This window comes from Loxodonta africana, chromosome 16, assembly GCF_030014295.1.
Source record: "Loxodonta africana isolate mLoxAfr1 chromosome 16, mLoxAfr1.hap2, whole genome shotgun sequence".
In the NCBI taxonomy this organism is placed as follows: Eukaryota; Metazoa; Chordata; class Mammalia; order Proboscidea; family Elephantidae; genus Loxodonta; species Loxodonta africana.
The window spans coordinates 20,383,630-20,405,439 of NC_087357.1; the positions used below are offsets into that span (position 1 = coordinate 20,383,630).

The 21,810-nt window shown below is 40.6% G+C and overlaps 1 protein-coding gene across 7 annotated transcripts in view; it reads left to right on the forward strand.

The window, feature by feature from the left end:
- The window catches only part of ABLIM1 (actin binding LIM protein 1), a 94,939-nt gene that overhangs the window by 59,285 nt on the left and 13,844 nt on the right, over positions 1-21,810 (forward strand). Inside the window, exons 6-11 of one of the 7 annotated variants that reach the window (XM_023546690.2) lie at positions 2,421-2,456; positions 4,222-4,351; positions 6,557-6,676; positions 14,328-14,432; positions 16,140-16,187; positions 21,650-21,741. In XM_023546690.2, coding sequence (XP_023402458.1) covers positions 2,421-2,456; positions 4,222-4,351; positions 6,557-6,676; positions 14,328-14,432; positions 16,140-16,187; positions 21,650-21,741 — 531 coding nt within the window. Of the gene's footprint in view, positions 1-2,420; positions 2,457-4,221; positions 4,352-6,556; positions 6,677-14,327; positions 14,433-16,139; positions 16,188-19,309; positions 19,457-21,649; positions 21,742-21,810 lie in introns of all 7 variants that reach the window. The other 6 variants (XM_064269274.1, XM_064269275.1, XM_064269278.1 and 3 more) reach the window with 6 other exon arrangements.

Sequence of the window (21,810 nt, forward strand, 5' to 3'; positions counted from 1 at the left end):
CAGTGCTTTGAGGTCTTACATGAGATAAAGAAAAGGCATGAACGTCTGTGACTCTGCTTAATTCACTCTGAATTTTTATATGCACCTCTTTTTTTTTTTTTAAACCTGGGTTCTGTTCCAGAGCACAGGTCTGCATTGAAACGTTCCATTGGGCAAAAAGTGATACTCGTTTTCATGTAGTGCCACCTAATGGTCGCTTAGTTGTAGCTGCATCTGTGGCTGCCCTCAAATGCATGTTGATTCGCCTGGGTCGCTCAGTTGCCATTGAGCCCCAGAGAGTTTTGTAGGGATCAAAGGGCAAGGGGAGTTGCCTGAACTAAGGTGCAAAGGGGCTAGTCTTAGAGGAGGTGGCCAAGAATGTTCTAGTGCTCAAGCCATACAAGCAAGGGAAGGCAGGTTGTTTTATGGTGTAATGAGGTGTGTGTGTGTTTGTGTTTCCTAGAAGCTCTCTTTTGAGCAGCAAAACGACCAGGTACTCAAGAGCTTGGGCTTTGAAGTGAAATTTTCTGGGCTTGAAACCAGACTTTGACACTTACTAACTTATGACTTCGGAAAAATTGCATACTTCAGTCTACTTAGCTGTGAACTTAAGATAATAATACTTACTCCTAGGTTTTCTGTAAAGGATTAAATGAGATATGTAGATTAAAACAGTACCTGGCACATAATAAGTGCTCAGCAAAACTGCTGGCTGCTGTCTTCATCACCATCACTGCTGTCAGCCTAAAATGATGAACTCTGGTTTGCCTACACACAGGATCTCATGGGAGGGTGTCCCTTGGATCAAAAATGAGACATATTAGTGAACTATTACCCAACACGTGCATCTTACAACTTAGAAAACTTTACAAGCTGTTCATTTATTTTTCCATTAGTTATTAACATTTCTTTGCTAGACAGATAGATAGATAGCCATAAAGTGGACTCCAGCTCTTGGCAACCTTTTGTACAGCAGAACAAAACATTGCCAGGTCCTACGTCATCCTCACAATCACTGGCATGTTCAAGTCCATCCTTGTGGCTGTTTTACCAGTCCATCTCACTGAGGGTCTCTCCCTCAGTCTCACCGGCCCTCTGTTTCACCAGACATGTTTTTCTCCAGCAGTTGATCCCTCCTGATGACAAGTCCAAAGCAAGCTGTTGTGATCCATATAGTTGTCATTGGCTAATTTTCAGAAGTAGATCTCCAGGCCTTTCTTCTTACTCTGTCTTAGTCTGGAAGCTCTACTGAAACCTGCCCAGCATGGGTGACTCTGCTGGTATTTGAAATACTAGTTGCATGCTGTCCAGCTTCACAGCAACATGCTGGCCACCACGGTACAGCAGACTGACAGACAGGTGATGGATTTCTTTCATAGAAACCATATACTGTCGTTTTAGAAACACTGGAGGAGAAGTTTGAAGTTGCCTGTAGCAATTTGTGCCTCTAGGAAGCATGAACTGTGGGTCCAGAATTCTGGTGTTAGAACAGGGCAGTCCTGGCCGCTGCCCTCAGGGAGCCCGTCTTTCATGGCGAAGATGCTCTGGAGACACGAAGTAGCTACAAGTAAAACAGGCTCTTGAGTAATTCTGGGGCACAGGAGAGTGTAGCAGCTTATTGTGAACATGGGGAAAGGGGCAAATTCTGGAACTGAGACACCCACCACTAAGGGGGTTCTCGGGAAGGCTTTGTTTACATTTCATTTCTCTTTGAAGGCTTTTTGCATTTTAATTGTAACATTTTATCCATCCTTTCAGAAAGTATTTGTTGAATACCTAATATATGCCAGGACCCTCTCTAGTGACTGGGAGTATATAGATAGTTATAAATGAGCCAAGCTATGTAACGTAATTTTATGTGGTAATAAGGGCTTCGAGGAAGAATAAAGCAGAGTAAGGAGAAAGCGTGTTTGGGGAAGGCGGGCTCAGAGAAGGCGCTGTGTGGTCGTGCATTGGAGCAGAGACCTCACCAAAGATAGAGGGTGAGCCCTGCCGGTGTCAGAGTAAAAGGCACTGCAGGCAGAGGGAACAGCATGTGCAGAGGTCCTGAGGTCGGGAGCTCTTGGCCTGATGATGGGCCCCAGGAAGCCAGTGTGCCTGGAAGGACAGAAGCTGGCAGGTGAGTGGTTGTAAGTTTGGCAAGGTGGCCAGGGCAAGATGCCATCATCACGGTCTGATTTCAGTCATCAAACTATTTTCAGTGATTGCTGTGGTTATAATGCAGTCAGCAACACTGTTCACAAAATCCTGTGTTTCAGTAGATACTGTAACTCTTAGTAGTAAATGGACCCCTCACCTGCAGACTGAATTAGAAGATGGGTGAGGTTGCTGCCTTGTGTATTTTGAATAATGTTTCCAGGGGATTCTGGCAGTCAGTTCTAATTAAAACTGGTAAAGAGCTAATAAAAGTGGTGACTTTAAATTCTCCTTTATTCTTCTAGTCTCCAAGGACTTTGTCTCCTACTCCATCAGCAGAAGTAAGTACCATTTTTGGAAATTATAAGGAATGGAATTTGGGAGTTGCTTGGAACTTTCCTAGACTGGAATTTTTGAGAAAGGGCATAACACAAAAGTACAAACAAAAAAAAAACCTGTCTACAAGACTCTGATGAATGGAAGGAGCACTTACCTGTAAAATATGGCATTTAAAAAAAAAAAAAAGCATTGCTATGGAGCCAATTCCGACTCATAGCATAGGGGATACAAATAGCCTTCCACTGATCTGAGTCTGCGCCTCTAAGTGGTAGGAGAGGGTTTGCAGTGAGTGAAGCCAGTTGTCCCAGTGAGGGGCTCTCTCCTCTTGCCTGTAATTAATTCACTTGAATCCTAGTGTAGTGGATCATCTGAAATCACCAGTGATGGACATTGTGTATTCTCTAGTCAGAGCTGTTTTCTCTGGAGGCCACTCCTTTATATCAAGAATCAATAGTTTGGTCTCAAACCCAACTAGCTTTCTAGATGTCTTTTATAAAACTGGGCTGACCCTAAGGCTGTCCCTGTAATTTCAGAGTAAAAACTCTGTAGTATTCTGATGGCTTATGACTGAAGGCAGTAAATTTATTAATTTCTATTAGTCTTACAATTTATGAGTAAGGTGGTGAAGAGTTAACTTCTGTTATTGACCAGTTGTAAGGTTGAAGCATATCATTTAAGGACCTCTGTTGTTTTTACTTAGCTTATTGTTATAGCCAACTAGGGCAAACCAGTTTCTTTGCCATTTGCTCTCAGATTTCACAAAGCTGCAGTTACTGGATTTTTAATTGATAGTCATTCACAGATTTCTTTTGAATTTTTATTTTTATGGCATTAGTAGAAACTTCATAGGAGAACAAATTCCTAAAATGTAAAACATTCTTTGTTCTCTTAACAGTTTTATTGTGTATGTGTGTGTTTTATTCCCTAATACATTTTTTTTCTAGGTTTGGGTATAGGTACCATATTAATGGTGTGACTGTATTCCATTGAATTCATATGCCATAATTTGCTTAATTATTCCTAATTCATTGGGCATGTAAATTTTTTTCTTTCATGAAGGGTGTTGTTATAAATATCTTTAAATAAATTATTCCTTTTAAAGATCATTTTAAATTATTTCCCTGGAATGTGTTTCCCAAAGTGGGAAGTAGAATTACTGGGTTTAAGGCCATAACCAGCTTGTTCTCCAAGAGAATTTAAAGTGTCACCAGATGACTGTTACAGACATGGTGGGTTGGCAGTTGGAACAAGTGGCGAGACAGGTCCTGAAGCGTGCTCTGTCTGTAGTAACCACGTACCCACACAGGTCACTCACCTCGTTGGAACCCTGTCTCTGCATTAGTAGGAGAAGGGAGGTGATAGCTCGTAGGCTACGTTCCTTCCTGCTCTGCAGATCTGATAAAAGTGTAGACACACTTGGAAAACTGAAAAGTATAGTATAAAAGCAGTCATTGGAATTACTGTCTTTTCCCACAGCTCTGTCAGTATTGGAGTTTATCATTTTTATGACTTAAAATTTTAGTTATCACAAGTACTGCAGACTTTGAGCAAAATTTCATTGGCCACTAGATGCTCATGTACTCATATAAAAAAAATTTTTTTTTTTTTTTAAACTCATGTACTTAAGGAATATGGTCCTAAAAAATATGCGCGCACAGGTTGGTGTTATCGTTCCTCGCAGCATCTCTGGAACATGGCTTCACTTCACAGTGATTGACAGCGCGCAGGTCTGTTTTGTGCTCACTCTTTCTCGGACTTTGCTTCCAGGGCTACCAGGACACTCGGGATCGGATGATCCACCGATCCACTAGCCAGGGCTCCATCAACTCCCCTGTGTACAGCCGCCACAGCTACGCTCCAACCACGTCTCGGTCTCCCCAGCATTTTCACAGGCCTGGTAAGGGCACCTGTTTCCATGATTCACCCTGTATCATAATCTCTGTTCGTTTGTGATTCTCCCCCACCACTGATACTGTATTGAAAAATCTGGCTGCCAAATATTTCTACCTCTCCCCCAGAAAAAAAAAAAAAATGTAATATTCAAGTATATTTTATACATTTCCTTGAACCACCAGTCATTTTATAGTTACGTTCATTATGATTTGTAAAATATTACGTTTTTGACAACAAACTGCTTGTGGAAGCAAGGGAGTTTTTTTTTTTTTTTTGGCTTGAAAAGGATCTTGTCATTTTGAGACTTAAAAAGGAAGCTCTCTAAGAGAAAATATCTTGATGCACTTTTTAGGCATATCAGCATCATCTAAAACCCAGTAGTAGCTGTCTGTTAACAGATTTATTATGTTTCCCTTATCCAGTGATATGGTGTCACAAAACAGGCTTGGTTACCCACTTTCTAGGAGTCTTTGGTGTTGTACTAGGTAACTTTCAAGATCCATTTTAACCCTAAAATTTTGAATCAGGCTTATAAAACACAGATTTATATCTATCTCAGAAATATACTGCGCTAGAATGTATCAGATAGTAATGGACTTCGGTTGATCTTTATTTCCACAGAAATTGGTCCCTGTTGCTTTTAGTGGGGGCCTCATATGTAGAGGAGAAGAATAGAGATCTCAGCACAGATTCATGATTCCCTGAGCAATAGATTTCTGAAGGAAGATTGTGGCTTTCTAGACAAACTCAGTGATTGTGCGCATCTGTGTAGACTTCATGTCAAGCTTCTTATCCCTGGACGGTCTGATGAGGACAAGCCCATTCACACGCCAAGTGATTTTATAAAATGTATAAGAAATAAAACCAAAGGAAATTAACAGAATGTAAGAAGGCTGCAATCTTCTCTTTAAAGCCATAGATGTAATGCTTGTAGAGGATTGAATTCTTCCTACTTGATCTTTCAGTAACAAAGTTTTCTCTAGGCTCCTAACTACTCAATATTTAATGAGTTACACTCAGTGAAATTTGCGGGGGAGGGGGTGGAGTTCATTCTTTTTGAATGTAGAACTGTAATCATTTTATTGATGCCCTGGGCACAGGTCTGGATTTGAGCCCTTGTCTATTTGGGAGATGAAAAATTCTCCATGCTGCCACCCCAGCATTTCTGCTGAGGTCACTGAGACCCCAGCCATGGTGTTGTCAGGGTGGCATTGGGGAACAGGGAAGTTATTACTTCAGAGATCACTGAATAGTGGGCAAGTGGTCAGCCAGGGACACCTCTTCCCCCAAAAGGCCATGTCCATAACGAGCACTGGGAAATTTTGCATCTGTTCCAATCATGGTTTTGTTTTCAGTAGCCTTTAGAACATGTTTCCCATTCTAAGTACTTCTCCACCTCTCCTTTCACAATATATTTCTGTATATGTGTGATGCTGATTGATAGGGTATATATATATATTTTAGGTTCACCCCTCTAGAGAGAAGCTGGTGGGGTTCTGATGACATAATTTATAGAACACCCCAAAGGCTCCACTCCCCAAGTTCTAGATCCCAGATGATGAACCAGATGCCCTAGGTCTGTGTTAGTTTTAATGGTCCATTCTTCTGAGATTCACTAAGTTTCTAGATCCCCAGTGCTACTGCGGCATTGTCTTAGGATCACGAGTAGCTCTTTGTTGCCTAGGGAACATGAACAGGTTTTCCTTCCACGCTGACAAAATAAAATTAAACTTCCAATGGAAGACGTTGGCAGCTTAACAAAGAATCTGACCCCTTACATACAAGAACTACTTTTTCAAGTTTCTGGAATGGATTGTTATTTTTTTACATGGGTTTCAGAGGGCTGTTTTATGAAGTTTCTTAAAAAAAAAAAATAGCTGTTGTAGAGTCTAAACGATAACGCCCAGTATTGGCTCCCCAGTGGCTGGCATCATTCTGACACAGAATGTTTTAGAAATAGTTCCTTCTTAATGAAGCCATTGATTTCCAGAGAGTGAATCTGTACTGACCTGAACCTATTTGCAAATACCACCCCCCTCTACCTAACCCTTAGCAGATGCGTTCTTAACCCTTTTCCTTCCTTCTTTTCAGACTTCCGATTAACGTTCTTTACTTTTTTCTCTCTTGGAACAAAGATGGTTTCCCTGTGTTAATTTCTGTTCTTCTTTTCTGTTTTCCCCTGGCCCTGCCCCGACTCCCTGCTGCGCAGAGCTGCTGTCTCCTGGTGTGCAGAGGTTGTCCTACCTGCGCACCAGCAGCCTCAGCTCCACCCACAGTGACTCCCGCCCCAACTCCCCCTTCCGACACCACTTCATTCCCTATATCAAAGGTAAGGAGTCAGGCCTCTCTAGGCAGCGCCCTGCGTAGTGGAGATTTATTAGCACCCTGGGAAGGCTAATAAGGTGTATCTCCAAGAGTTAGCTGCAAGCTTTTGACCTCTCAGCATGCCTGCCATGTGCCATGACTACACCCAGCCGTGCCTTAGAACTGGCATAGCACCTCTCCTTAGGAGAAATATGTCATTTCTAAAGGCTCTAGATGAAGAAACAGGAAGTACATTTAAGCCTATAAGATGTACGCTCTACTGCTTAGAAAAGTACATGTTATTATTTTGTTTTTGTCTATGTCAAAAGCAAAACGTAATATATAACTGGGTTTTTTTTTTCTTGGTTTTAATATGCGATATGTCTCAGCAAACACAAATGTGTTTAACAACAAATATCCAAATGTTGTCTTGATGGTGAGAAGCTACTTAACAGTATTAACAACTCTAAAAAAAAAAAAAAAAAAAACAAGTCTAGGCGATATAAAAAGACCCATGGCAACTGAGGAGTCAGTTCACAGTTTCAACTGTGATTTAAGTTTCTCTCCATGAGCCAACTCTTCAATGGTCTTCTTTTGATTTGCCCTGATTTCCACACAGTGAAGAAGAGAGCCTCACCTTCTGTTTTCTCTTCCCTTGCTGGGCTGGAAAGTTAGCCTGCCTCACATTCTATTCCATCCCATTCATGGCATCGCCCTTGTTTTCCTCATTGTCCATTATCTTCTGTGGCAGTTCTCAACGGGGGCTTTTGTTCCCCTCCATGCCCTGGGGGAGCCACAAGCCTTGAAGAAGGTACGAAGGGGCCACAACTTAAAATAAGTATAAACTCCCAGAGGGATGCTAACTTTCTCCATAATCTTCATTTGAACCAAATTAACCAATAAAAACAGCTAAGGGAGGGAGTAGGAGGCAAGCATAGATGTTGCCCTGGGTCTTAAAACGGTCCTAAAGGAGTCCAACTGTGTGCCCCAACTGCTCACATCACTAACCCACCTAATGAGTGGCCTCAGTGTGGTTCTGTCTTCCCAAGCTTTCATTTGCAATCCATCCAAGTGATTTTCTTTTTGCTCACTTGGATTTTGGAGCAACTGAGTCCTAAAAAATAGATGTACTGCACTTACCCCTATGCAGTTACTTTATAAATTTGCTGTTTCAGCGTTTTTCTATGCTTCGAAAATAATACTGCTGACATCCTTACTGAAGACACAGACCATTTGCCATTTGCAGAGAAGGCAGTCATTTTCAGTAGGTGTAACACTTCCTAAAATTCTCGACAGATTATTGAAAATTACTATTTTTGAAAATTATCATTGAAAGATTATTGCTAATTAGTACTTTGGGGAAAAGCTTTTATTGTCTAAATTACAGGATGGTTCTTTAGAGAACGTTTATAAAACCATAGGAAGTGATTGAAAGAACTTCACAAGTATATTTTAAACAGACTTTAATACAGAAGCCCTCAGCCAAATTACGATTTCGTTTGATTTCAAATACAAGAGAAAATACATTTTTAAATTCATTAAGATGTAAACTTCCATGTTTTGTTCTTATATGTTTCATCATTCCGAAGAGATATTTTTTTTGTAGAATGAAAAATGTCATGTGCCTTGTAAAGGTCTACAAAGTTTGTCTAGATAACATGTTACAAAACACCCATGACTAAACAACACTGATGTCTGTGAGCAGCCTTGTGGAGAGATGGAAACCCATGAATATGGCATCCTAGATTTGAATATTATGTCTGTCACTTGCTGGCTGTGTGGCCCTAGGTTGTTTACTTAACCTTTTGAGTATCACTTTCCTTACTGTAAAATGGGAAGGATGATACCCCTCTCCTAGGTCACTAGAGGCATGTGAGGTGAAGCTCCCTGTTTATAGTAAGCACTTACTTTACGTCTGCCCCTGATTTCCTCCTCAGAATGTGCTTTACTGCTCCCATTCCATTTGCTCTTCACAGCAGCCCTGTAAAGAAGGCCTAGCGGCGGAGAGGAGGAAGCTGAGGCCCTGCTTAAGAGGCTTGGCCAAGGGCTCACAACCAGGAAGTGGCAGCATCTGAACTAGAACCCAGACCCTCTCTTCCCAGAAGTGCTCCTTCATATTACCTGTTGCTGTTGAGTCGATTCCGACTCATAGTGACCCTGTAGGACAGAGTAGAACTGTCCCGTAGGGTTTCCAAGGAATGGCTGGTGGATTTGAACTACCAACGTTTTAGTTAGCAGGCCAGCTCTTAACCACTGTGCCACCAGGGCTCTGTCGTCATATTGGGTGCCTTCGTATCCAGCATTAACTTGCATTTCCCATCCCCTTTTAACTAGAAAATTGCATTCTCATTGAGAATTAAGACAAACAGCTAATTTTAAATTTCAATCACTTGAATTACAAAAATAACACATTTATACTTTTCAAGAGAAATTACCAAATCGTTACGAAAATGACAGCACCTCTGTGTGCCCAAACAGCGCTTTATCAAAAATGTAGCTAAGACATCCTTTTCTGTTTTCAGCCCAAATTTGAAGCTTTTAACATAGTCACATATTGTGGGTTTACATTATAAAAGCATTCAGCTGAGACGAATTAGCTTGGCCAGGGCCTCACTCTTAAAGAACATCGAAGGCTGTCTTCCGTTTTCTTTGCACTGGGCATATACCAATTGTTTGTATTGAATAGGTGATGTTCTTCAGGTGCAGAATATCAGTATGTAACCAGCATATGCTCAGTTTTTAAATCAGATGAGGTTTTTGCTAGATTACAAAATAAATCGTGGAGAACTTTACAATAAAGACATTGCTTAACAAGCACAATAGAGTTAAATGGCTAAGTGTTGATTTTCCAAGGAATTACTTCTTAGTTATATTAAAAAACACATAACCATTTACACAGAAGCCCTTTCCATTACTTGGAAATTTCAGCACAGAGGAAACTTAACAGCCATTTGAGAAACACATCCAAGACATCTTTACAATGGGCAAATCTCCAGGGTTTTCCTGGCCCTTATATTTGAACATTTACTTTGTATCCTGGCGCTTGTCTTGTGATCTTGGGGAAGTTATTTTTAAAATGAGTGGAAGCTGGGGAGCTTGGGGGCCCCAGTGTAGGATGTCTATCTCAGGGGTATGTAACTGAGCCCTAGCTGCTCTGACAGCCAGGAGCCTGGCCTTGCACTGCCCACACCCACTTTCTGGTTCTTATTTCTGACGCACATCTGCCCAGGCCCCCCACGGTTCATTGAACTGAGGATGCTTGCATGGGTATAAAGCTGAGACACACATCCCAAGGCTATTTCTCAGTTTTCTTTGCTTCTACATCCTTTTTTATAAAGTCCATCCTGTTCCTGGCTGTACGTTTGTTTTTGTTCTCTCACCTTTTCAGCCTCATTCTATGTCAGTATGTCATTGTTGGACGGTTTGGTCAAGTGCGTGCCTAGAGATTTAGAAACACGATTTTCATTTTGTTTTTGGGTTTGTTTGTGCAGTGTTTGCTGCGTTTCTCTTCCTTTCCCTTTGGAATACTGTTAGACATTACATTCTGTGTCCAGGAAGTATAAATTACATTTGCGAGCAAGAGGGCTACGTATATTAAGCCTCTTTAAATGAAATCATTCCTGTTCTGCCGTAGAGATGAGTTGCTATGATGCAAATATATGTTTGACATCTGCTAAAGGAAACCATAACCCTTATTGAAGTTTTAGACAAGAACTGGCAGTCTCAAAACTGTCACAAAATTCTAGAAGCAGCCAACGTTAAGGCTCCCTCAGGATACTCATATATGTTTTGAAATATAAACACTTGGGAGTCCAGAAGGCTCAGCAGTGTTCCAGCAGATTCCCACAGCAGCTGCATGCTCAGCCACTTCCTTTCACTTGTCTGATGATTAGTCACTTAAGCTCATGGTACCCAAAAGGAGGACAGTGAGGACAAAGCATTTGGAGTCATTAAGTGCAGTGAGAACGCTGTAACTGAAGTGAACGAGCTCCCAGGGACTATAAACTTGGCTTATTAGGCTGATAAGGAAGGAGATAAAAAATGAAGACCAAGAAATGTTAAGGATTGGTTCTTGCCATAATAGCTAAGGTCTCTAACAAGTAGGGTGGCCCAGTATGAGGACTTACTTAACAAAATGACTGCAAGTGTGATATATATGCTGTTAACATGCTAGATACACTATTATATTTAAACAGTGTCTTACTTTGGGCTGCTAGATGGTGATGATGATGATGATGTTGTTAATACCTTCTAAATGTGATGTTTCATCTGATGCCCCATGTATTCCTTCGCCCAAGTAATGAACTAAGCACAAAAAACCTTTTAGACCTCACCAGTTACTTTTTGGCAGGACAGAGTGGGAAGTTTCATTACTTATTAAAGTGGGTGTTTTAGTTAGAAAAGGGGAAGAAGCTTTTAAGAATGTTTCTTTTAAAAATACCAAAAAAATTTAATGACTTTGGTATTCAAAGGCTAAGATTTGGGCACCTGGCAATAGTATCTATCAGAGACCTTGTTCCCCAGGGAGCCGGTGTGATGCATGGAGTCTGATTGTGCAGCCACAGAAATGAATGTTCCTGAGTATGTCTTCACCTGACATTTTAAAATGTTTGGTGGGAAGGTTTTAAATGACTGTAGAGTTAAATCTATCTACGCAGACTTGAACATTCTGGTGGGTTTTTCTAGCAGCTGGAAATGTCAATGGTTGCTGAAGATACACAACCAAATAAAGAACCAGGCAATTGTGTGCCCAACTAGGAACAGCCTTCAGCCAGCATTCACCCAGGGGAGACTCCAACTCCTCCTCTGCAGCCTTCGAGAGTCCTCACCAACATCAGAAAAGTGTTGGACTCCACCGCCACTCCCCAGCAAGGATCTCATTGATAGACTTCAATGCCTGGACAAATGTCTGGTTCTGAGAGCCTTAAACCTTTGTATCCCACCTGTGCAGGTATTTTTCTGTGTCCATGACACTGGCTAATAATTATCAAAACAAATTTAATAGTGTTTCATCTGATTCGAAGTCAAAAACCAAAACCAGGGAGATCATGTCCCTGAAATATCTGAGGTTGTAAAAGCGTAGAGTAGAGTAGAGGGTAAAGGATAAAGGCCAGGGGAGCAGTGTGGTTCAGAAGCAGGAGCAGCCAGTACTCGGGATACCAGGAAAGAGTCTTCAAAAGACATCCTAAAATGAAGCAAGCAGGTTGAGACTCTAGAGAGATTTTGAGAGTAGCCCGCAAGAATTCTTCTGTTTTTCAAATATGAGTTTCTCTTGTGAATCATTTCTCGTGTTTCTAGGAGCAAGAAATTCTTCTTAAGGGACACAGTTAGCATGGAGTTATTGAGGATTATGTAACTCTAATAAGGAAGTTACAAAAGGGGGCGCTATTGTGATCCCATCCTGTGTCCTAGCACGTGGCTTGCTTTAACTATAAGATCTGAGAAAGACAGTGGCTGTAGTGGTATTTGCTAAATTCGGCCAGTACATAGCTGCAAAATTAGTTGACTTAGTCATTCATTCACAGACATTATTAAGCACTTACTCTTGGCCAGGCACTCTGCTGAGCACTGGCCACACAAAGATGAATGAGATCTAGTTCTAAATAAGCCTCACATTAAAATAAGATTTCCTTCAGTATGTAAACCATCTTCTTCCTTCCCTTCCTTGCCTCTACCTGTGTTTTTTACACTAATTTTTTCGAACATGATCTAGTTATTTCTCTTTAGGAGAGTGATAAGAAATGAGATAACTTTTTTTTAATTAGCTTTGTAATAAATCGGCAGTTTGGGGTAGAGCTTTGTAATTTTAGAAGCTAATAAATATCCAACTTTAATAGTAAAGTCAACATTTTAACATATTGGAAATTGGATACTAAACTGACTCTTGGGGGAGAAAAGATAAATGTTTCAGAAGACCATAACCAAAAGCCTGGAGTTGAAATTCAAGCCAACAACAAATTCTGATCCGTCCTTGGAATATCTTGCTGCCCACTGGTACAATTCTGTGTTCCTTTTACATATATATGTGTTTGTGTATGGAGAGAGATATTAAAACTCTATTAACACGCTATTTTAAAACTCTAGCAATTAGCATCCTTCGTACTTTGCTGACCAGATCTAGAACACTTTGACTTGAAGAAATTGGCTGATGCGAAGATTTATGATTTAAGATCAGTAGCATTAAAAGAAAGATAAATTGGACTTCATCAAAATTAAAAACTTTTGTACTTGAAAGGACACCATCAAGAGGGTAAAAAGACAGCCCACAGAATGGGAGAAAATATTTGCAAACTGTGTATCTGATAAGGAACTGTATCTAGAATATATACAGAACTCTTACAACTCAATAATGAAATTAATAGCATTTCTAATTCAGTAGCCCTACATCTTTTGGTGTATTCTTGGGACAAGATGTTTGCTCAGACATGAAGCAGGAGGAATTGTGGGCAGTAGCTGATCTCTTTCCAATTTTGCACACACCTCAGGTCATCCCTGCAGTTCTCCTGACCAGGAGGCAGCACTGTGGCTATGATGGCGCTCAAGGCTTTTGCAGCCAAGCCCCAGCTCTCCTTTCCAGCCTCTTCCCCATCCTCCGCTCCCAGAGTGCCATGTAGTCCAGCCACAGTTGTCCCACTGGCTGCTTCCACACACCAAGGCCCTGCCACAGCTTGTTTCCACAAGTCTCCAGCCCCCTGAAGTACCTGCCTTCCCACCCCTTTGTCCACCTGTCCACCTGGTGAACTTACTCTCCCATGCCCAGCTCAAGTCTAACATGTTCCCTGTAGCTTTCCTGAAGAATGAATTGCTCCTTCATCTGAGTTTCATAGCATTTTCATGTACCTCTGAGTGACCCAGTTACATGGTATGAGTTCGTTTTCTTAAATCTGTCTCCTTAAGTAGACTCTGAGTCCCTTAAGAATGAATGAAACATGATTCATCGACTTATCCTCAGTAGTAGCTTAATGCCCAGCCACAGTAGGTGTACAGTAAATGTTTCATTGATTGAATTATTTGACTGGTGGGGGCGGGGGGAGGGGGCTTATCTTTAAAGAGAAAGATGAATAGATGAAAGATGAATAGTGGTTTCAAAGTACCTAACAGAAAGGGTTCTGACTGTCTTGTGTATGTCAAAGTAAGGAAATCAGAGTCATGCTGCAAAGAAGCCATTTTTTATCACGAAGGGTAAGGACTGGGTGACCCCAGACTTAGCCTTCAGTTCAGAGGAACACATTCCAATTGCCAGCCTCTGCTCCCATGCCTGAAAGTGACTGTATTTGGGTTTGCCTAGCCCTTCCCTTTACTTGCTTGTGATTTAACCATTTGACAGCTGATCCTGAATCATTAGCAAGTGACTTTCCTGCCTTTTATTATCCTTCCCATCTGATTGGTTTGCTCCTGGCTCACAGCCGCCAACCACCAACCGCATGCCATTGGAATGATGCACCTGACTGCTGGCTGCTTCTAACCTGGTTCCACTTGAACGCCACTGTCTTTGGGAAAACTAAACCCGACATCACCTTTGCCAACTACGTTGATGAATTGATTTTGTTGCTTTTGGTTCTCTTTTTTGGTGTACCTCCTTCCAGTTTGTTGTTTTGGATTTTGATTATGCTTGCTTTGTTTTCTTTATTGCTGTCCCTTCTCTCATTTTGTTTTCTCCATTCTTCTCATTGGAGGCAATGAGCCGTCCAGCGGCCGGAACTCCCCTCTCCCTTACCGGCCAGACAGCCGCCCTCTAACTCCAACATACGCTCAGGCCCCCAAACATTTCCATGTTCCAGGTAGGAGCTGACACAGTCTGTGTCTTGGTGTCCTGTCACAGTGTAGAATGTAGCCTTGTAACCTCTGTCTTGTCTCCATCTCTCATGCTCTTTTAATTGGGATGCACATAGTTGACAAACCCTAAATTGCAGGATCTGACCCAGAGGGCCTTTCAGAAAGTTTTATATGTGAAAAGCCAGGATAGTATTGAAGGTTTGAGCTTTCTCATATTTTCTGGAGAGGGTGGAGGGTAGGAGGCAAAATATAGGGGGTTGAGTTGTTTTGTTTGTACTAAATTTTTCATCTTACCTTTACATTAGTGCTTTCTAAGATATCACTGTGGTTTGGTGTCATTGACTATCACAATGGCAATCTAGTTATCTATCTTCTTGTCATGAAGATGGAACCACAGTGTTGCCTGAGGGTATTTTGATATTTCCTGTTTCTCTCCAATGTGGGGATTGTTTCCATGGATTTTTCTTTTTAGAGAGGTGTAAAGTTGCATATATTGGGTGAACTTTCTGCAACATCTAGGTAACTGACCACCTCCATAACCCACAAAGATATCTTGCAATTTAGGCTTGGTGCTGCAAGCTTCGCTCTGGTACTCACAAGCATTTGCTGTCAGTAGCACTCTGCCACCAGGAACTGGGAAAATCCAAACCCATCAATACCTTCATGTTTTGAGTCAGCTCAGTTTGTGAGTGCAGAATTGGCCGTCTCAGGCATCGCAGTGTGGTGTTTCCACTGGAAGTGCATTGCTTTGCTTCTTTTAGCTACTGAAAGTGGTTTAATAAGTTACTCCTTATATTCACGTTAGTAAGCTGATTTGGAATCTGTAAGAGTTTTTCCTTTTGGATTCTAAACTCACCTAATAAAACCAAGGCAAGTTCAATGCAGTTCGGCCCTGGTTTTGGACTGCCTTTAAAAAAAAAAAAAAGTTTCATTGAATCTTGAAAATCGATGTTCTTTCTTTGCGATTTTTTGCAACTTTAATACTCCACCAACATATAGTTGCCACGATTCTGGAGGAAACAGAACCTTTTCAAATTTCCTGAGTCTTCGCACTTGAAGTAAAATGGTGGATAATCAAATAGGATCCTGAATGAATATATGAATAGTATTTAGCATCTCTTTTCTTTTTCTTTATTTTTTTTTTAATTTGGCCTACACAAGTTAGGATTTTTTGGGCATCCCATCATCACGTCGGACTAGCCTGCACATAAAAAGTATTTCTGTGTTTTAAAAATATACTCGTAATTTTACTACATTGCTTTCCACTGTTCCACTCACTATTTGAGAAGTAAATTGAGCCGCTGGTATCTACTGGGAGCTCAATTTCTAGACAGTAGCAATTTGGGGATTTGTCCCCAAACTGGTTATGTCTTCCCCACCATTAGAGTCCCTGTACTGCTTGCATTTCCTCCTGTTTTTAATCCCACTTTGAATGAAGTGTGTATTTTAAATAAATGGCTCATGAATTAATTACATCTCTCTATTATGTCCTAAGATGTATTACAGAGACTTCCATTTCACTCACCTGTAGTAATTCACTCATTTCTCTAATTTTTTTCTTCCGGTAGACTCAATCTTTGTAATACAAAAGTTTACCTTCTGGGTTATTTTTATTCGAGAGCCTTCAGTTTGGCTTGCCCCTTGGTTGATCTGTCTTTTCCATCGCTGAACTGGTTCCCATAATCACACATCTTTGCTTTTCATTTCCACAGATCAAGGGATCAACATTTACCGAAAACCACCCATCTACAAACAGCATGGTAAAACCCGCTCCCCTCCGCGTAGCTTTTAGTAGCAGAGCCCGCTGAATCCCTTCTCTTTGCTGTTCCCTGAAAGACTTAACTGCTGCCATTTTTGAGAAACAAACTGATTCTGGGGCAGATTATGCTTTTATGGTCTCTGGTGGTGCAGTGGTTAAGTACTCGGCTACTAACTGAAAGGTCGGAGGCTCGAATCCACCAGCTGCTTCTCAGGAGAAAGATGTGGCAGTCTGCTTCCATAAAGAGTTACAGCCCTGGAAACCCCATGAGGCAGTTCTGCTCTGTCCTGTAGGGTCACTATGAGTCAGAATCGACTCGCTGGCAATGGGCTTGGTTTTTGGTTAAGATGCAGATACCGTGAAATTAATTTTCTAGATGGAGAACACTTTGGTTAGTTAGGTGACTTGTAGCCTGTGTCTGAGCCCATGAAACCATGTGTCATTTTTACCATAGAGAAGGGGAAGTATTGCACAGAAAACAAATCATAAACACCCTAACAAGTCTTTTTTTTGGGGGGGGGAGGGTATCAGATAATGTAACCAGCCTCAATAGTCATTTTGAAGACCAGAAGCCCCAGTCCTGGTCACAGCTCTTTTCCCAAATGGCTCTCTGATGTCACAGGCACTTTTCTCATTGGTAAAAACCAGTGAGTTAGACAAGATCATCTTTGAAATTCCTACCAAGTAAATATCACTGAAATGGATTTATTATCGTGTTTCCATTTTCTGGTAATATAGAATTCTTAAGCCCAGAAAATCACATTCCTTTATGTAAATCACATTTTCCTTTACCAGTGTTGGGTCTCTAAAGGGCTCAATCGGCCACAAATCTTTGTGAATAGATAGACTGGCCCTTGGGTAATTTCAAATAATTATCCACAAATTGTGCCTGGAAATTTGAAGGCTGCCTTTCGAACCCAGTTGACATTAATTACCCCTTAAGGATTACTAGTATGATATAAAAAACAAAATTGAAAAGATACAAGGGAAAAAAAAATTAGTCCAAAATTCTAGGGAGACAAAGAGAAAGTGTGTATTGTAGTGGTTCTAGAACTCTTTTGATTTTTTTTCTTTTTTTTTTTTTTTTTAAGGTTTTACATTGTGTGCTTGCTTTTTTAAGTTTGTTAACATTGTTTTTGTGTTTTTTTTTATGGTTTAATGTCTTCCCACCCACTCATTTACATGTGAATGTTTAACTAACTGCTGACTTCACCAATTCTAATGTGTAAGTACTGTTTGAAGTCATGCTTTTCTGTTTTGTTTTTAATTGAGAATAAGCATCCCAGAGTTGGGTTTATCAATTTAGAGAGTCCTTGTTTAGGCCATGCCTCTCTGAACAAAAATGATCAAATGATTAAGATTTATGGAGATTGGGTAATGTTAGATTATTTGTTTGGAAGGGGCTAATTGGCTTCTTTGCATGGAATTTACTTTGACTGAAGTTATAAATTAACTAAGAATAGCAAAAGCAGTACTTCCTAAAGTTCCATGCAATAGAAATAGTTATACCGGGAAAAAAAAAAAAGAAGTATCTGTGCTCTGATGTATTTAGGAAATGCTAGATTGAAATAACACACACCACCTGATTTAAATAAAGTCACACTTTTTTTTAAATGCAGTACTTCCCGGTCTTTAATATGCTAAAATGTAGTATGCACTAGTTTTCCAAATTGAATTTTTTTTTCTCAGATTAATGTTCAGAGAAGTACTGTTCCATGCCTGACCAAGACCTAACCTTGATCAAGTCACTTAAGTATATTTAGGCCCAGAGAGCTACTCAAAGGATGTGTGAGTTGGAGCTGAAGAGTCAGAAAGTTATTTCCAGATTTAAAAAAAAATGTAAATATAAAAATATCCGAGTTCATGGGGAAATTTTACTTATGGCATTTTATTTTGAAATGTTTAGTAGCATTCCAGGCCAGTTTACAAAGTTAGCGGGAAGGACTGACCATTTTACTCAATTTGGGTTGCTCCATCTCTGTGATTATGAGCCCTGGTTGCGCAGTGGTTAAGCACTCAGCTCCTAACCGAAAGGCTGGAGGTTTGAACTCATCAGCTGCCCTGTGGAAGAAAGATGTGGCAGTCTGCTTTCATAAAGATATACAGCCTTGGAAACCATATGGGGCGGTTCTACTGTGTCCTGTAGGGTCATTATGAGTCAGAATCAACTCAAGGGCAACAGGTTTTTTTGTTTTGTTTTGTTTTGTTTTTTGTGGCTTTCTGTGATTAGATTTGGGCTCTAAGCCAGCGAGTCCTCCTCTAAGGATAGCCATTAAGAACTGTGTTAACTAATCGTTGCTGGTAGCCTGGCTTTTGTTGTTGTACAGCTGGATGACTTACATGTATGTGCAGACCCTTGAACAAAACGCTAGTAGGCATGGCAAACACAAGCCACAGAGCCGTGCTAAATTCCTGTGAACTGAAAGTGGATCTTGCCATCCCCATTTGTCCTGGGACTCCAGAGCATATATATAGTATGTAAGAATTAAAATGAACTGGACCAGTATATTTGTGGCTTGTTACCCAAGGATACGAAGCAAGCCAGCCCTCTAATAATTAACAAATACAGCCAAGAAAGAGTGTTGTGGTTTTAATTTAGCTCTTTAATTTCAAACTAATAATTTAAATTTCTAATTCCCCTAGAGGGAAAAAAAAAAGAGGAGTATTAGCCAGTGGAGCTCTCTGTGGTGACGGAATTGTTCTATAACTGCACTGTCTGAGACAGTGAGCCACTAATCACCTGTGGCTACTGAGCATTTGAAATGTAGCTAGTGTAGCTGAGAAACTACATTTGTGATTTTCTTTAATTTTAATGATTTACATTTAAATAGCCACATGTAGCCAGTATTGGACAGCACAGCTGGAGAACAGGGTTTTGTTTTGTTTTGTTTTGTTTTATGTAGAACAGACATGGAATGGAGCTTTGCTCCTGACTGAAAGTAAAGAAAATGAGCTGAGTTGTCACTGGTCGCCACTGAATGACTGGGCAGTGAACAGTGGTGATAAGCAGAGCCTTCTAGGGTTGAAAATGTTGCCAGAGGACAACAACCAAAACCCATGGAACTGGGGCTGGCCCACCCCTGCCTTGCAGACCACAGCTAAGCTCCCCTGATTCCCACCTAGATGCAGCTGCCCTGGCAGCCCAGAGCAAGTCTTCAGAAGACATCATCAAGTTTTCCAAGTTCCCAGCAGCCCAGGCTCCAGACCCCAACGAAATACCAAAGATTGAGACAGACCACTGGCCTGGTCCCCCCTCACTTGCCACCATAGGTATGCAACCCTTACAGCTAAGTCAAATGGACAAATTTCTAGGGGGTCTCAAAGTGAAATTCTTAAAATATGCCAGAAAATGTGTCCTTTTTTTTTTTTTTAATGATTTTTAAGAAAAATATGATCAAGAGGTAGTATAGTTGGGTAAAAGCCTAGTGTGGTATTAACTTCTGTGGAAAATGTTTAAAAACTACAAAAACCAACTGCCAGGGCCTTGATTTAACCAAACCCACTGAGACACAGAACTAGTCTAAAACTGCTGGTTCACAGCAACTCTCGGAGTTAGGACTGCAAAACCAGAACTCTTTTTAATATGTTTGGATGAAGACCTCAGAGCAAGAACATTGTTCTGTATACTCAGAGTCTGGTGGGTGAATTTACCGAGTGTCCTTATAAGCATGACTGCTTGCAGTGAAATTTGTTTTAGACGGTTTCTGGGTTTTCGGTATTTTTCTCTTAACAACCAGTCTTAACATTTAAGCACTTGCACTTTTCTTGCAAGATCACATTCTTGGCTACTAAGAAGGGCTATTGCAGAGCAGTAAGTGTTCTGAAATATTACTTGTGTGAAGTTGCTTGATTTCACATCTATCATTTCCATGAATTCTGTGCTATGTCACACTTGAGCTCTTTCATTCTTTGCTTTGAACCACAGATTTATGCTTTACAGTTATGTCTCTGTCTTCACTGTTTTGTCAGTAATGACATCACATGGCCTAAAAAGAGGTATTAGCAAACACGGGCTAATACTGAAAATTCATGAGTCAGACTTACAAAGATAGGACTGTCTTATCCCATTACTTTGGACAACCTAAAAGGCCTTCAATTTTCCAAAATTTCTCATTTTTCTTCATCATGCTGTTGTTTAGCAAGTTATTTTTAGAATAACTTTATAAACAATGTAAGTGGATCTGGGAGCAATTTAAATTTGTAGAAAGAGTTGAAGGAAAACCCACCACCTCCATTCATTATTCATGACTCTCTATAGATCACGTTGACTTGAGAGTTATCTAATTCTTGCCAACTTGTGTCTAATCATTTCTATTAGTGTGGGCTAAAGAAAGAAAATTCATGTTGGCATTTATGAGTTTTAGAACTGAGCCAGGAGTCAGCTTTTCTCCACCAGTTTGTGCCTTTCAGAAAGTTCCTGAGACCCTTGAGATTCCTGGTTCAGCCGTGTTGCTTAGTGGAGACAGTAAAGCAGCTAAACTTTGGGGGAGCTTGGGCAGGAAGAATGAAAATTTTGTTGTTAAAACCATTATATCTAAATAGTTTAAAGCTCCTTTGGGTTGTAATATGTGGCAAGTTGTGGGCCCATTAATCAAAATGATAAAAACTATCAGTTGAAGTTTATTTTGATTAGATTAGCAAGCTTTCCTGTTCCCTTGCACAGCCAGCTTAATCCAAGCAGTTTAGGGAAAAAAATTTATCCTGATCCCTCCAGCTATTCAGACAGATTCTTTCCCCTGCCTGTCTCTCCTTTTCCTGGAAGCTCAAAACTTCTACATGATTTTGCCCAACTAAATAACTTCCAAACTATACTAATACTCTTAACTCTGTTAGTATAAAATTCCTTTGTGACCATTTTTTGAAGTGTTGAGAAAAAGGAAATGTTAGGGACTCATCCCTTAAAAACAAAAGATGTGTTTGTTACTGACTGTCGTGAGGGTAAAAGATGGGGTGATGGTTTTATGACAAGCCTCAATATTCAGAAAAAGTAAAAACAACAAGACTTTAAAACTTCTCAAAGGAGAGTGACCATCGTATCTATTTGATGGTAGGTAGATGAATTTGGATTCCTCGCTTTTTGAAAATTGACCCCAGGGACGTAAAATATAACCGTAGATATTGCTATAGTGAGCTCTGAGCAAATGGTTCGTGTGATGACTTAGACCAATCACAAAAGCAATCTGAGTTCTAATTGAGCAGGCCAGTGGTTGGGAGGCCACAATCTGTGCTTCACTGGCACCACACATTGAACTGGCTTGTCACGCTGGGCTTCTTCTCTCTAGAAACCAGCCAGTAGTGCTGAATGGGTGGTGAGCACCTTTTCCTCTGTGTCGTTCACTGTAAAATGTTAAAAAAAACATTGCTGACTTTGCCAGCCTAACAAACTGAGCACAGATGGACTAGTCCCTTAAGGATCCCTTGTCGTGGGGCTGATGTGAGAAGTTGTCTTTGCTGTGGAATTAGGAACTGATACAAGACGCAGATCTAGTGGCAGAGAGGAAGATGACGAGGAACTTCTGAGACGCCGGCAGCTTCAAGAAGAGCAGTTAATGAAGGTTTGTCCTTGAACTACCTTGTTGCTGTCTTCCATTCAGTTCCATTCACTCTATGTTTTTTGAATCACT